Genomic DNA, 14,152 nt, shown 5'->3' with positions numbered 1-14,152 from the left:
GCGATCAACAGCTTTCTTTTAGCTAGAGAGAAAAATTTGGCATGGAAAGGTGTGAGTCATGGCGTAGAGAGTTCCACACCCTCTCACAGCAGAAGCCTTAGGTCGACTGTCCCAACACCTCTCCCTCTCCTTTTAGGGGCTCTACAAGATAGCCAATCCATTATGTATGACAGTCCTGGAGAGACTGAGAGTCTTTCGGACAATATCATAAAGTCAAAAGCTCATGGCCTTTGTAGTCAGACAGAAGGGGTTTGAATCCTACCTCTGCCATTTGAGCAGGGTTTTTTTTGCCTTATCTGCAAAATGGATAAAGCTATATGTACCTCAGAGGGTGGCTGTGAGGATTAAGTGAAGAAAACTAGCTCACCTTATATTCAGGCATAGAGTTGTTTTTTGTTTTTGTCTATTTATTTATTTATTACCTAGCTACTGCAGATATTTGAATTTTATTTCATTTATTTTTTTGTGAGGAAGATTGGCCCTGAGCTAACATCTGTTGCCAATCTTCCTCTTTTTGCTTAAGGAAGATTGTCGCTGAGCTAACATCTGTGCCAATCTTCCTCTGTTTTATGTGGGATGCTGCCACAGCGTGGCTTGACACGCAGTGCTACGTCCACAACAGGGATCTAAACCTGCGATCTTGAGCCGCTGAGGCGGAGCATGTGAACTTAACCACTGTGCCACAGGGCTGGCCCCTGAACTTTTGACCCCTAGGAAAATTCTACCCATAGCTCAGAAGGCTCACCATCACTTACATAAAGGCGGGGAGCTCGCATCATAACTGATGTATCCATTTTTCCCCAGGTAGTCATTGAAGCGCAAGGACTGGAGGCCTTAATTGCAGCCACTCCTGACGAGGGGGAGGAGAACCTTGACTCCTACGCCGGCATGTCAGCCATCCTCTTTGATGTTCAGCTCAGACCTGTCACTTTTTTCAATGGATACAGTGATTTGATGTCCAAAATGCTGACAACATCCAGTGACCCAATCAGTGTGGTGAAAGGACTTATTCTGCTAATAGACCATTCCCAGGTAATTCATTCATTCTGCAAGGATTTGTTGAATCTCTAAAGTGTGCCAGGCACAGTTTCAACGTGCTCTATGCTTGGAGGATACAAGACAAAGTTCCACTCACCTTGGAGCTCACATTCTAAGCATTCGGTCCTCTTGCTATTGGTGCCCTTTCTCCTTTTCTCCTTTGCTGTAGGTAAGCAGGGTTTGTGTGTGTGTGATTGTGTGTGTGTGTGTGTTTGCCTTTATTAGCTGATTCAGACTTCTCACTGTTAAGGCGAAAGAGAAAATACTCAATATAATATAATATAATGTCAATTCAATAAAACTGAAAGAAAAAAAGAGAAAATACTTATGCTAACAGAAATGAGAACTTATGGAGAAAATAACCTAGGATACAACAGAGCAGAGGTGGCACTACCTCTTCACGTGGTTTTCCTGGGCACGAGGGCGTAGATGATATTTATTCTGAAGGCAGGCACTGAACTGCATGGCTTCCTAAGTCACCGATGACATTTATCATGACAGCAATGATGAAGATCCAGAGAGTGCATCGTCTTGACCCTGCCAAGTTAGTAGAGCCGCAAACAACCACTGACACCAACTACGTGTTTCATGGAGACTCTTTACTCAAAATTCTCGTGTTCACAGAATCTTACAAAGTTTCATTCATTATCAGAGAATAGGAGTACTTTCACTCACTTGAACTGCATTCTTCAGATCATCCTTACGATATTGAAAATACTCAAGGAGATTGGATTAAAATTTATAGACAATAGTATTTGCCTGGGAAGTTCGCTTTTGTGGTTTAATAACTTTATGAGCAATAGCCTAGGTCTGAGTTCTGCCTCCACTACTTACTTTCTATGTGCTCTTGGGCAGTTGCTTAATAGCTTTACACAGGATTTCTTACTAATACAGTATGACTCCCTTATTTGTGGTTTGCTTTCCACAGTTTCAGTTACCCATGGTCAACCGCAGTCCAGAAAATAAAACTAGGTCACAATGCCTGCATCATTCACCTCATTCCTCTCATCACGCAGGCACTGTGCCATCTCACACCATCACAGGAAGAAGGGTGAGCACAGTGCAAGGAGATATTTAGAGAGAGACCACATTCACGTAACTTTTATTACAGTATGTTGTTATAATTGTTCTATTTTGTTACTAGTTACTGTTGTTAATCTCTTACTGTGCCTAATTTACGAATTCAACTTTATCATAGGTATATGGTCATCATATATGTACAGGAAAAACATAGTACATATTGGATTTGGTCCTATCCATGGTTTCAGGCATCCACTAGGGGTCTTAGAAAATATCCCCCACGGATAAGGGAGGACGAGCATAAAGTGAGGCATTTAAAACAGATGAGCCAAAGTTTTTACCATCTTCGCTCTTTGCCGGATGATTTGAGGATTCTCATTTGTTGGATTCTGGTTGTGAAATCATAGATTTTAAGACCTGGGAGAGAGCTTAAATGTTAAATTTTACTAAAACTCCTCCAAAACATTGTCAGTTAGAACTAAATGTCAATTCCCCATCTTTATTATCCCTCACATCAGTTCACAATGCCGTCTGTAACAAAAAGCCGATTTAGAGTGGCTTAACCAAATAGTTCAATTTTTACCATGTAACCAATATTTGGAAGTAGCTAGTCCAGGGTCGTTATGGAAACCCTAAGATATTATCAGGATCCAACCTCTTCTTCCCTCAGCTCAGTCATCTTTACTTGTGGCTTGTCGCCCATGCTTGTCCCCTCGTGATTATCAGCTGATGGCTACACTGCCAGCACTATCGACTCATTCCAGGAAGGAGGAAGGGAAGGGGCAGCAGAGTCTGACTCTTTTTAAAGAACTGTCCTGGAATCTCTATCTGTTCCTGTAAAAGTTAAGCATCTACAAAAGGAAGCCCTTTTGTTATTGACCAAAACTGTGTCATATGATGTCTCTAGCTGCAGGGCAGGCTGGTAAATATGGTTTTTCAATGGATGCCTTGTCGCTCTGAATGAAACTGTGTTTCCGTTAATATGAATGAAGAGAAGAAGGGCAACCAACAGTGGCTGTCATGTCCCTCAATCCTCAAGGACACACGTGAGAAAAGTTCTCAGACCATATGAGAATTTTACACTGCACATTTCCATTGCAGTGTTGGCTCTGGGGAGATGCGTTCTTAGTGAACAAATCTCTAAAGAAGGCCTAAGAGTGCTGAGGGAGTGGTCCATATTCTAGGACACAGGAATAATAGCAGTTCAGCACCATCAGTCTGTGCTCAGCTACCCTTCAACAATGCCTGATGGTCTGAATCGGGTGTAAAGCTTGATGCAAACATAGGTAGTAACCTACATCAGGGTCAGCAAACTTTTTATGTAAAGAGTAGAAAGTAAATACCTTAGGCTTTGTGGGACACGTGGTCTCTGTTGCAACTATTCAACTGTGCCATTGTAGAGTGAAAACAGCTATCAGTAATACATTAACAAAGGAGGACGCCAGTGTTCCAACAACATTTTATTTGCAAAAACAGCGAGGGGCCAGATTTGCCTGCAGACCATAATTTATCAGCTCCTGATCTAGATTATCTTGTAAGGTTTTTCTATTCATTGAACAAGAGCACCTAAGGGATATTCTAAGAAAAAGATGGTCCTGTTGCTATTAAACATAACCCAGTGTCTGTATTTCAGAGTGGAGTATTTGGCAGATCCGGGCTTACTATACAGAGAAGCTGTGTGAGGCACCCTGGCTCTGCAGAGCACTCCAGTAATGCCACCCCAGCTTCAGAGGCACATACCACTCTAGGTCAAGTGCTGACTTTGAAGGAAATTTTGGCAGTGGGCAGCCTGTCACAGCCACCAGGGCAGATGGAATTACTCTGTGCTCACTCTCTCTCTTTTTTCGGCTAATTGGATTACTCTTCAGAGAAAGATGTCTGCTAAAGTCAGCTTATTAGGGGGATCCTTTTTATCTAGCAAAGAACATATTTTCCCAAATGGAAGGAATGGGATGAGTTGTCAAAGTATTGGTGTCTGAACTGTAAGAAACACCTTTGGGAGCAAAGGTCAAGGATCCAAGGAGCCACATTAGCTACAAATACAAAGCTCCAGGATCGTGTTCCTGTAGTTCACAGTCAAAAGTTTAAACACACATGCACTCTGGGTCAAACAAGGACCAAGCCTAGGCTCTTTTTCGCAATATTTCTGAGAACAGGCTTCCTGCACACCAGGAGACAACAGAGAGCTCTGAGTTCGTGCTAGCCATGTCTGAGAGTAGAAAGGTCTCCACCCTAGAGACAGTCTGAGTATTCATTCTGGCTCCATGCGTGGCCACCAAGCCTGATTTTTCTTGTCAATCTTCAGATATAATGCCTAGCATGGAAGATTAGTATAAGAATGAAATGAGACACCAAATGTAGACACAGTAGGGACACAGTGGGTGCTCAAAACTGTTAGTTCCGCTTATTTTATACCCTCACAAACAAGAACCACTGCACTATGTGCTTTAGTCCCTCTCACAAAGAAAGAATGGTTTGTCTTTCTACAGGGGTCAGTGGTTGGGCCTGTTATGAGGGTCCAAGCAAATTCCTCTGTGGTGGCATGTAAGAGTTCTTCCATGATCCCTTTGCACGGGAGAAATGGAATCTTCCCAGAAAGCCAAGGCACTCCTCAAATCCGCAATGCAGTGGAAATGTTCTCTCTCCATAAGAGGCACGTTGTCTAATAGCCAGGAAATGTTCTTTTCCATGGCACTTGGTGTGTTTTGACATCCATCTAATATATGGTCAGCAGGAAGGCCAAAGTCCACATCGTAGACCTTTTGTGGGTTGGATGAACTTAACAAGATGATAATTTTTGCATTAGGAAGAGAGGAGAAGACCCAAAGAAAGAAACACCTGTGAGGCAGGACACACAGCAGCGTTCATTTGGCAGCAATCACAGCTACAGTGCGCGTGCAGAGCTCTGGTATCTTGGTTCTCCAGTTCATAGGCACAGCTTAAAATTTGGGCAGGATTATTGTAGTTTTTTCAGGATAATTTGTATTCCTTCATATTAGTTATGATACTTTAGACAACCCCTGCATCCTACCACATCCTATTTTGTTCTAGACTGAATGTAGCTGTGAGTATCCTTAGGGCTCTCTCCTATGTGTCCTGAGCTCTGTGTCGAGAGTCTCACGCTTTCAGCCAAGCGTCTTTGAGATTGAAAGTAGCTTCATGCCACAATCAGATTTCTCTAGAATGCCTGGTTGGTAAGCAGGTCCTTTGAATGAGATTTCCTGCCACAATTTTTAGAACGTGGAGAGAATTCAGGGAGATCAACATGATCCTTTCTAGAAAAGGAGATCAAGGCATTTGAGTCGGTGAAAGCACAGCTTGTTTGGTCTGAGCAAGGCAGTTACAGAAAGAATTTAGTCATGCTGCCGCTTGCCATGAACCTAAGATCGTGGAGAGAGATCAAAATTAATGATACTGAGCCTTTTTCCCAGGACCTTTATCATTTTCGACACTGTCCCCAGGCAATCTGATTGCAATCCAACTGAAGATGTTTTCAGCCAACATTACCCTCCCTAACATACATAGAAAATGCAAGACTTGAGGGCTAAAGGTGGGCAAACGGCACAAAACAATGGGTTTCAGACAACTACAAAATTTCTCAGGATGGACTGTGTTTACAAATGAGTGCCGTCTCTGGAACATGCTGTTGAGTTCATGCTGGACTTGTTTGTTAATTTGATATTCCAGTTGTCAAACAGCAGGTATTAAGGCTTAGTTAAATTGCCTTGCCTTCCTTTCCTAGCTTGATTAGGCAGTTCCTGGAACTTGCATAGGGCACCAGCAGTTTTTATCCTGCCTTTCAGTTGCCAGCAGGATGCAGTTGTCTATATTTGACACGGCACATAGCTAGAGAAGTGCTGAAGGACCTCAAGAGATCATCTAGCTCAACCCCTCACCCAACCGCAAAGCCATGCCTGGATTTCTGATGGAGATGCCCTCATTTTCCCCAGGCTGGTGGCTCTCAAATTTAGGTGCATCAGAAGCACATGAGGGCTTATTAAAACACAGATTGCTGGGGGCCAGCCCAGTGGCATAATGGTTAAGTTCATGTGCTCCACTTCCACGGCCTGGGGTTTGCTGGTTCATATCCCAGGTGTAGACCTACACACTGCTCATCAAGCTGTGCTGTAGCAGCATCCCACATACAAAATAGAGGAAGATTGGCACAGATGTTACTTCAGCAACAATCTTCCTCAAGCAAAAAGAGGAAGATTGGCAACAGATGTTAGCTAAGGGCCAATCTTCCTCACCAAAAAAAAATAAAAATAAAAAAATCCACCAGATTGCTGGGCCCTACCCTCAGAGTTTCTAATTCAGTAGGTATGGGACTTGCATTTCTACCAAGTTCCCAGTATGCTGATGTTGTTTCTCAGGGGACCACACTTTGAGAAACTTTGCCTCTACCAAAATGAGGGAATGATTGAAAGAAAACACCCTTCTCAATTCGTGCTTCACTTCTCTAGTATTTTAGTTGACTAATCTAACAAACCAGCAGTCTACTTCTAGTGATCAAGATTAGAATAATGTGTTTCCAAGCCTAGGGAAATACTCCAACATTAACACAACTCAGATGGTATTATGTCCAGCAGGAGGTTGAATGTGCCTTTGGAAATGGGTTGGCTAAATTGTGCTTATTTTTATTATTACTACTATGTATATTTTCGTTTCTAGGAGCTTCAGTTGCAATCTGGACTAAAGGCCAATATGGAGGTCCAGGGTGGTCTCGCCATTGATATTTCAGGGGCAATGGAGTTTAGTCTGTGGTATCGTGAGTCTAAAACTCGGGTGAGCAATCGGTAAGCATACGTATAATATTCTATGCAAAGAACCACCGAGATATGGTTTTGGAATTGTTTAATTCTCTGACTTTTCAGAATCTATGCTTTCTATTTGTAACCATTAAATCACAGAGTAGGAAGTAACCATGGGAAGTCATTCTTTCCATAGCTGCTTGTGAGAAAGTCAGTACCTAAAACGACTCAGCCAAGAAGCTTCTTGCTTTTGAAAACGCCCGTCGACAGCACGCCGCACGTTTGAGGAGTTCGCTTCTCTTGGGCTCCACTTCAGTGTTGACAGTGCTGCCAGGAAATTTTACTTTGAAGTAAACTTTTTAGCTTATCCCTCTTGTTGGGATTTGAAATCTTTTCTTTTGCTGTCTTCAGTGGAGAAAGATAAAAAGCTGATCACTTTTGAGTAGAATCTAAATCTTAAGCATGAGGAGTCCCTGAGTTTTTTGTTAGCATCCATTTTTCTAAACAAAATGTTCTCAGCTCCTTGAGTTTTTTCTAATCTACCTATCAGCTCAAAGTGAAATGTTTTACTTTGAACATAAAATAATATCTCTGAGCCAGTGTGTTCATCAAAAGAATTTTTCTTCTGTTTGTTATAGAATTGAAGAAAAAAAATGGAAAATGCGATTAATCTTTGCCTTTTTTTGGTATTTAAAAATATGGTGGGACAGAAGTGAGATAGAAGTGATAAAATTAAATTTTTGATTTATTTTAAACTGTAGATGAAGGAATTGAGAACAATCAAAAGGTGACACATTTAATGTGAGAGGTGACCCACAGTGTTAGTAAAGGAACCAAAGGGTGAGAAATGGAGCAGACCATCAGAGGGATCAGCAATATAATTTAGGGCTTCCCACTGAATCAGTCATCTTTCTCCTCTTTCTGAAGGATTTTCTAGATAGACCTTTCCCCAAATTAAACTGAATTGAATTCTTTGCAGGAAGAAATCAACAACAGCAAGAACAAAAAGAGTTTCGATTTTTGAAAAGGACACAGTATCCCTAAGAATCTACCAGTATCCACACTGTAGCCAATCTAGCTTCACTTTTTCATTTGTTCAATTTAAAGACCACCTCATAAGGCTTTGTTGAGTGTAAGATGTTGGAAGGTGTGTTCAGGGATTTGGGGGTTTAAACGATACCGCCTCTGACCTACTTTTCCACTGACAACAGCAGCAGCAGGGCCTCTAACGTTTCACAACAAAAAGTAGTACCCCTACCAAAAATCGTGGACATACAACTCTGATTTAACTGTGGGAGTATTTCCCACAAATTCACTTAAGGTCTACAAATAAATGAGACTGGTCCTAGAGGTAAACCTTCTACTGGGATCGTTTTTCCTCTTCATTCATCCAAGCCACATTCCCTAGTCAATTCCATCTCTGTCCAGTCCTCTGGGGGATTATTGGAGAACCCACCATATCTATCCTTCCTGGACACCCATTTTACATGCCCCACTGTGGGAATGGTTCTTTGTGACACAGTATTTCCTCAAAGAGCTTGGCAACCATAGACTTATGTCTCTAGAGACCCTTTGGAGAAAGTAATGAAATGGAATTGAAATAGTTACATAAAAACCAAGAGAGAGCTAGTTACCAAGAAAATTATTATAAACGTCAGCTGTCTTCTTGGTGAATTTAGACTTTGTTTTAAGATAACTCAGGTATTTCTGACTTCCTAAGAGGACAACTTTCCAGGCATGTTTTCACCTTGGCCCTTGGTATGGCCATCGCAAACAGTAGTACCTGATAGACATTTCACTCGCACATCTAGGACTGAAGGCTAGGGGTGGGCTCAGGGCAAGGACAAACCTTCCCACCCAATCCCAGGGACTACTCAGGCCCTGGCTCCCAACAGAACTCTAAGTACACACAGGTCACATATTGGTCCCTTAAGTGTTTCCTTATAGTCATCAGCATCACAAGTTCAGACCCTGTGAAACTATAGCTGTTAGTTGAGCTCAGTTAAATGTGACCTTAACAGATTTTTTTACCCAAATCCTTAGGGTGGCTCTGGTAATAACTGGTGACATCACCGTGGACTCTTCTTTTGTGAAAGCTGGCCTGGAAGTCAGTGCAGAAACAGAAGCCTCCATGGAGTTTATCTCCACAGTACAGTTTTCTCAGTACCCATTCTTAGTTTGCATGCAGATGGACAAGGATGGAGCACCGTTCAGGTAAGAAGCTGTGCTCATGGAATGTTCCAGGGCCGTCCCCAGTTCACTAGGACCTTGCACTCAGTTTGAGCATTTGGTTTCAGAAATTAAAAGAAAATGGTAAAAACCCAGTGAAACATGAATTTTCTTTAAATGAGTAAAAGAATAATTGATAAGTCTGAAAAAAGAGTCAGTTTCTAGAATACCAAGAAACTGTAGTGACTAACCAGTTTATTTGATTCTGAAGATAATATCATGTTCTAATCCAGAAGTAATTCTTCAAGGAAACAAAAGGATTTGATTTACTATAAGAGTTGCCATGTAGTTTCAGCAAAGTACTGGATGCATATATATATAAATATATTTTTTTAAGATTGGCACCTAAGCTATCGACTGTTGCCAATCTTTTTCTTTTTTCCTCTGCTTTTTATCCCCAAATCCCCCCAGCATATAGTTGTATATTTTAGTTGGGGTCCTTCTAGTTGCGGCATGTGGGACGTCGCCTCAGCGTGGCCTGACGAGCGGTGCCATGTCTGCGCCCAGGATCCAAACCAGCGAAACCCTGGGCCGCTGAAGTGGAGCGCGCAAACTTAACCACTGGGCCACGGGGCCGGCCCCACGGATGCATATATATTATTGGCTATCTTCACAATTGTCTCCTGGACAGAAAGTTCAAAACAAAACACCTAGCAATCGTTTACCGTGGCTTAAGAGCCCAAGTGAAGTCACAATTTTTAGGTAATCCATACAACAGCATTTTGACCTTGTTTAAGTTTTGGCTCAAGCTTGAGAGTTTGAGATTTTGAATTTAAAAAAAAAAAACGCTTTCAGCAGAACTTTTAGTGTCTTCAAAACCAAATATACATGTAATTGTCCATATAACTTTCTCGACACCTCTTCCGCTCTAGAGCTTCTCATTCACACTGTGTCCTTTGAATCTTGAGGCCATATTTGTAATAATGCTGTCACGTGGAAGTCACATGCTTGGGTCTCCGTAGCACTGACTCTTCTGTTGGTTATGGAGGCCTCCTTGACACGTACCACTAACCATGAAGCCATAGCCTACATCTCACTCTTCATAAGTAGGCCAGAGCTGAGCACCTTCTCTATTTGATTGACCTTTCATGATCCAGCTAAGGAATGCAAAATGATGTAAGTACAAATATGTGTAGGTTATGTTTTTACAGAATAAAAGGTAGTGGATTATAATCAGAATATTAAGCAGTTGCTAGCTTGTAATAACTCGTGTCCAGAATAAACCTCCATGAATGCAATATAGAAAATCAAAATGCAGTGACCACCAACCGAAGCACATGGCTAACTGGTTCTACATTTCACTCGGGCCAGAGCTCTGGGAATGTTTCCCTGTCAGCATTCTCAGCTTAAGTCCAGTTGGACTTGCTACTTACTCAAAAGGGGAGTGCTCCCAAGGTGGGGCTCCTGGAATGCGGGGTGAGAGACATAGCAAGGCCTGCAAAGCTTAACAGCATCTCCAAAAGGCTGAAAGGAATTTAGTCCTTCATTGCAGAAACATGTATGGCAGGATTCCCATTCCCAGCCATTTGAAGCATACAGTGAGTCTGTTGGTGTGAAAAGAAAGGGGAAGAAACAAATCGCCTGACTCACGGGAGTGAGAGCTGGGAGTCTGGCGCTCAGGCCCCTTCTCAGGTTGCTTTGAGAGGAAGCTTCAATGTACTCTCAGTCATTTGGCTCTGAGGGGTGTGAGTTGGCTTCAATGTGTGTGTGACTTTGTTATTGTTGTTGTTGTTATGCAGGCAATTTGAGACAAAGTATGAAAGGCTGTCCACAGGCAGAGGTTATGTCTCTCGGCGAAGAAAAGAAAGGCTGGTGGCAGGATCTGAATTCCCGCTCCACCAAGAGAACTCTGAGATGTGCAAGGCGGTGTTTGCCCCTCAACCTGAGAGTAATTCCAACAGTTGGTTTTGAACTGATGGGTGCTGTTTGCTTGAACCTGTTTCCCCAGAAGGGATACAATGTGACATGCCGGAGTACTTGCTCTCTGAGAGCACAGTGTTTACATATTTACCTGTATTTAAGATTTTTGTAAAAAGCTGTAAAAAACCTCAAATAGTTAAATTTGGGCCTATTCAGTATACTCCCTACGATGTCAATTTTGAGCCAACGTACGTGACACTTTTAGCAACGATCCTAGTTTTCGGGTACCTCTCTCGGATCCCATTTGATACAGTGAGAATCATTCTGCCCTAAGAAGAAACTATTGTTTATGAAAAAACAAAGCAAAACACGCCATACTCACAAGAACCCAATTTTGTTTCAGCAATTTTCAATCAGTGCGTATGAAGCCCTTGATAGAACCTTAAATGTGGATTGTTTCTACCAAACATGTTGCCCAATCAGGAAAAAAAAGACCTTTTTTTCTTCTTTTTTGGGAGGGTAGGAGCAGGGGACAAGACTTTTTAAAGCCTTTTGTCAGCCAACTTCAAGAATTAATATTTATCTCTTCTATTGTTAGTTTTACTAAGCATTGAGATAGAAGGTACGCAGAATTAGAACATACCATCGCATCTTTCTGCAGACCACAGAGTTAGATTGCTAAAAGAAAGCATTCAGTCCTCTGCCTTCTGCCCTACAAAAATAGTGAGCTTAGCACATAAGAATCAGAGACATTAATTTCAGAAGCTCCATTTGATTTTTTTTGTGCTGTGTCTTTTTGACACTGTCCTTTATAAGGGATGTCTTCATATATTCATCATTTTACCTTTCATTCTATTGTTTTGTGGTGGAAATTCTAGTCTGTTTGACTACAATCATACAAAAGCCAGAATAGCTGAGAGAATTTCAGCCAAAGAGAATGTTGCTTTGAGAAACTAATAGATTTGGACTTCTAAAATATGAAATCAAGGAAAGATTGTCTTTATTTGTATAAATTAAAAGAGCCATGTTAAACATTTTCAAATATTTATTAATCAAACAGATACATGTGTTTATAGTGTTAAACCCAAAACCGATAACAGGTGCTCATTTTTCCATTAAACACACACACACAGTGGAAGCTTAGCTAGCCTGCCATTGGTTGTCCATTTAGAATGATGTGTGATGAAATAAATATGTGTAAATCTTATCGAATTACTTTTGTCTTTCATTACTGCAAACACCGTATTTCTCTGTTCTTGCCACTTTCTGAGCCAAGACACATACGCAAATAAATCTGGCTCTATAGTACGGGCTAGATTCTCTAATAGGAGGTCAGAGCCTTTTGAAAAATGGGCCACTGAAAATCGCCCTCATTTTTAATACTCAGAACCACTTAAGGACCTGTCAACTTGAAAACAAGCTTCTAAGCCCAGTTTTCATAAAGGAGGGGACTGATACCATTATTGTTACATTACTGAGAAAAGAGAAAAAAATCAAAAACTAAAGGTGGGGGCGCTGTGTCATTGGTGGTGGCATTGACCCTGGAGGATGCCCTCTATAAAGACACTCATGCTGCAGCAAAAGCAAGGTGAGTGAGGGCACTAAGCTGAAGATTTCATGGGCTAAGGAACCTCAGCCGTGTCATGTTCAACAAATCACAGCTGCTTCTGTGAAATGGAAAATGATGATTTACTTAAGAGTGATGGCTGCGGTGTCCTGGACGTTAGTGCTGTGCTGCTTCCCAACAGCTCATCTGCCTGGCAGAGTCAAACACAGCCACACATTTGGAGAATGGATAGTACTTAGCAAGTCTAACATGCTCCAAAGAAACAAGAAACCTGAAGCACAGAACAAACATCAACCTCTTTCTAGATAAATTGGAAATTTAAGAGGAATTGAGTGATAGTCCACGTTTTGAAGTGACGTATTGGAGCCAGAAATGTAACTGTAAGCCTCGCTTGCTATCCTCTAGTTCTGACCACTTCACTGGTTCAAACCTCAGTGTCCAGATGGTTTTGCCCTCCGCTAAGATGTCTGTCTGGGGGTTACACAGCCCTCTGATGCGGTTCTCTGCCCAGCCGGCTTCTTCCTGCAAACCTTAAGGGTTGAGCCTGCAGCTTTTCCTCTGTGAAGTGCTACTGCCGTTCCCTGTCTCTCGTTGGTGTCCTGCCTGTGACAAGTTGCCCTCTGCTTCTCTGAACCTGATCACCTCCAAAATATTTTTTAATCTAACATTTATTTAGTGCTTATTATGGGCCAGGTATTTTTAAAGACTTTACATGTCTTAAATCATTTAATTCTCACAATAACTGTATTTAACAGGCAGCCTTATTATTTCCATGTTCTAGATCAGCACGGTCCAATAGAAATATAACGTAAGCCACATAAGTACTTTTAAATTTCTAGTAGCCTTATTAAAAAAATAAAAAGAAACAGGTAAAATGAAATTTAATAATATATTTTAACCCTATATATCCAAAGTATTATCATATCAACATGTAATTAATATAAAAGGATTAATGGGATATTTTATTTAGGGGGAGGATTAGGTCTTTGAAATGTGACATAATTTGCATAGAGAGCACATCTCCTTTGGAGTTAGTCCCATTTCAAATGTTCAACAGCCACATGTGCCTGGTGGTTACTGAACTGGACAGCACAACTATACATAGAGAAACTGGGACACAAAAGACGTTTACCTTACCCCACAGAAGACGTTTTCTCAGTGAGAAAACGGTAAACTAGGATTCAAGCATAAGCCATCTCGCCCCAGAACGTGCTCTCTCAATCCACTAGACTACATTTTCCAGATCGTTTTGGTTTTAAAAACTTGCCACTAAAAGAATATAGACAGTAGTGATGAAAGTGACAAACGTGGGACAGCAGCTACAAGGCTTGAAGCTGTGTTACAGAGTTCTGGGAGTCAGTGCCCTTTCTCTGTGGTTCTTGTGTGTTTTTCTCTGACACTATCAGAGTTCCTCGTTCACTCGTAGACCTCTATTTTTTCTTTTGCCAACTGTCCCTTCCCCCATGAAGGGTACTTCATCATTCGAGGCAGGTCTGAATGTGCAATAACAAATATGCATTTTTTTGATAGCAGCTTTATTGAGATATAATTCACATGTCATACAATTCACCTATTTATAGTACAGAATTCAATTTTTATATTATATAGAAATATGGCATATTCACAAAATTATACAGCTATCACTACAACCTATTTTGGCACGTTTCATCATTCCAAAAAGAAACCC

At 41.4% G+C, this 14,152-nt stretch overlaps 1 protein-coding gene across 1 annotated transcript in view; it reads left to right on the top strand.

Moving 5' to 3' along the window:
• The window catches only part of MTTP (microsomal triglyceride transfer protein), a 46,218-nt gene extending 34,113 nt beyond the window's left edge, over positions 1 to 12,105 (top strand). Inside the window, exons 15-18 of the mRNA XM_014846073.3 lie at positions 805 to 1,032; positions 6,730 to 6,854; positions 8,853 to 9,023; positions 10,778 to 12,105. Of these exons, the coding sequence (XP_014701559.2) occupies positions 805 to 1,032; positions 6,730 to 6,854; positions 8,853 to 9,023; positions 10,778 to 10,949 (696 nt within the window). The 3' untranslated portion in view covers positions 10,950 to 12,105. The remainder of the gene's footprint in view (positions 1 to 804; positions 1,033 to 6,729; positions 6,855 to 8,852; positions 9,024 to 10,777) is intronic.
• Positions 12,106 to 14,152: the final 2,047 nt, after the last annotated feature.

This window comes from Equus asinus, chromosome 3 (assembly GCF_041296235.1).
Source record: "Equus asinus isolate D_3611 breed Donkey chromosome 3, EquAss-T2T_v2, whole genome shotgun sequence".
NCBI lineage: Eukaryota > Metazoa > Chordata > Mammalia > Perissodactyla > Equidae > Equus > Equus asinus.
This window is presented reverse-complemented; position numbering and strand designations above follow the sequence as displayed.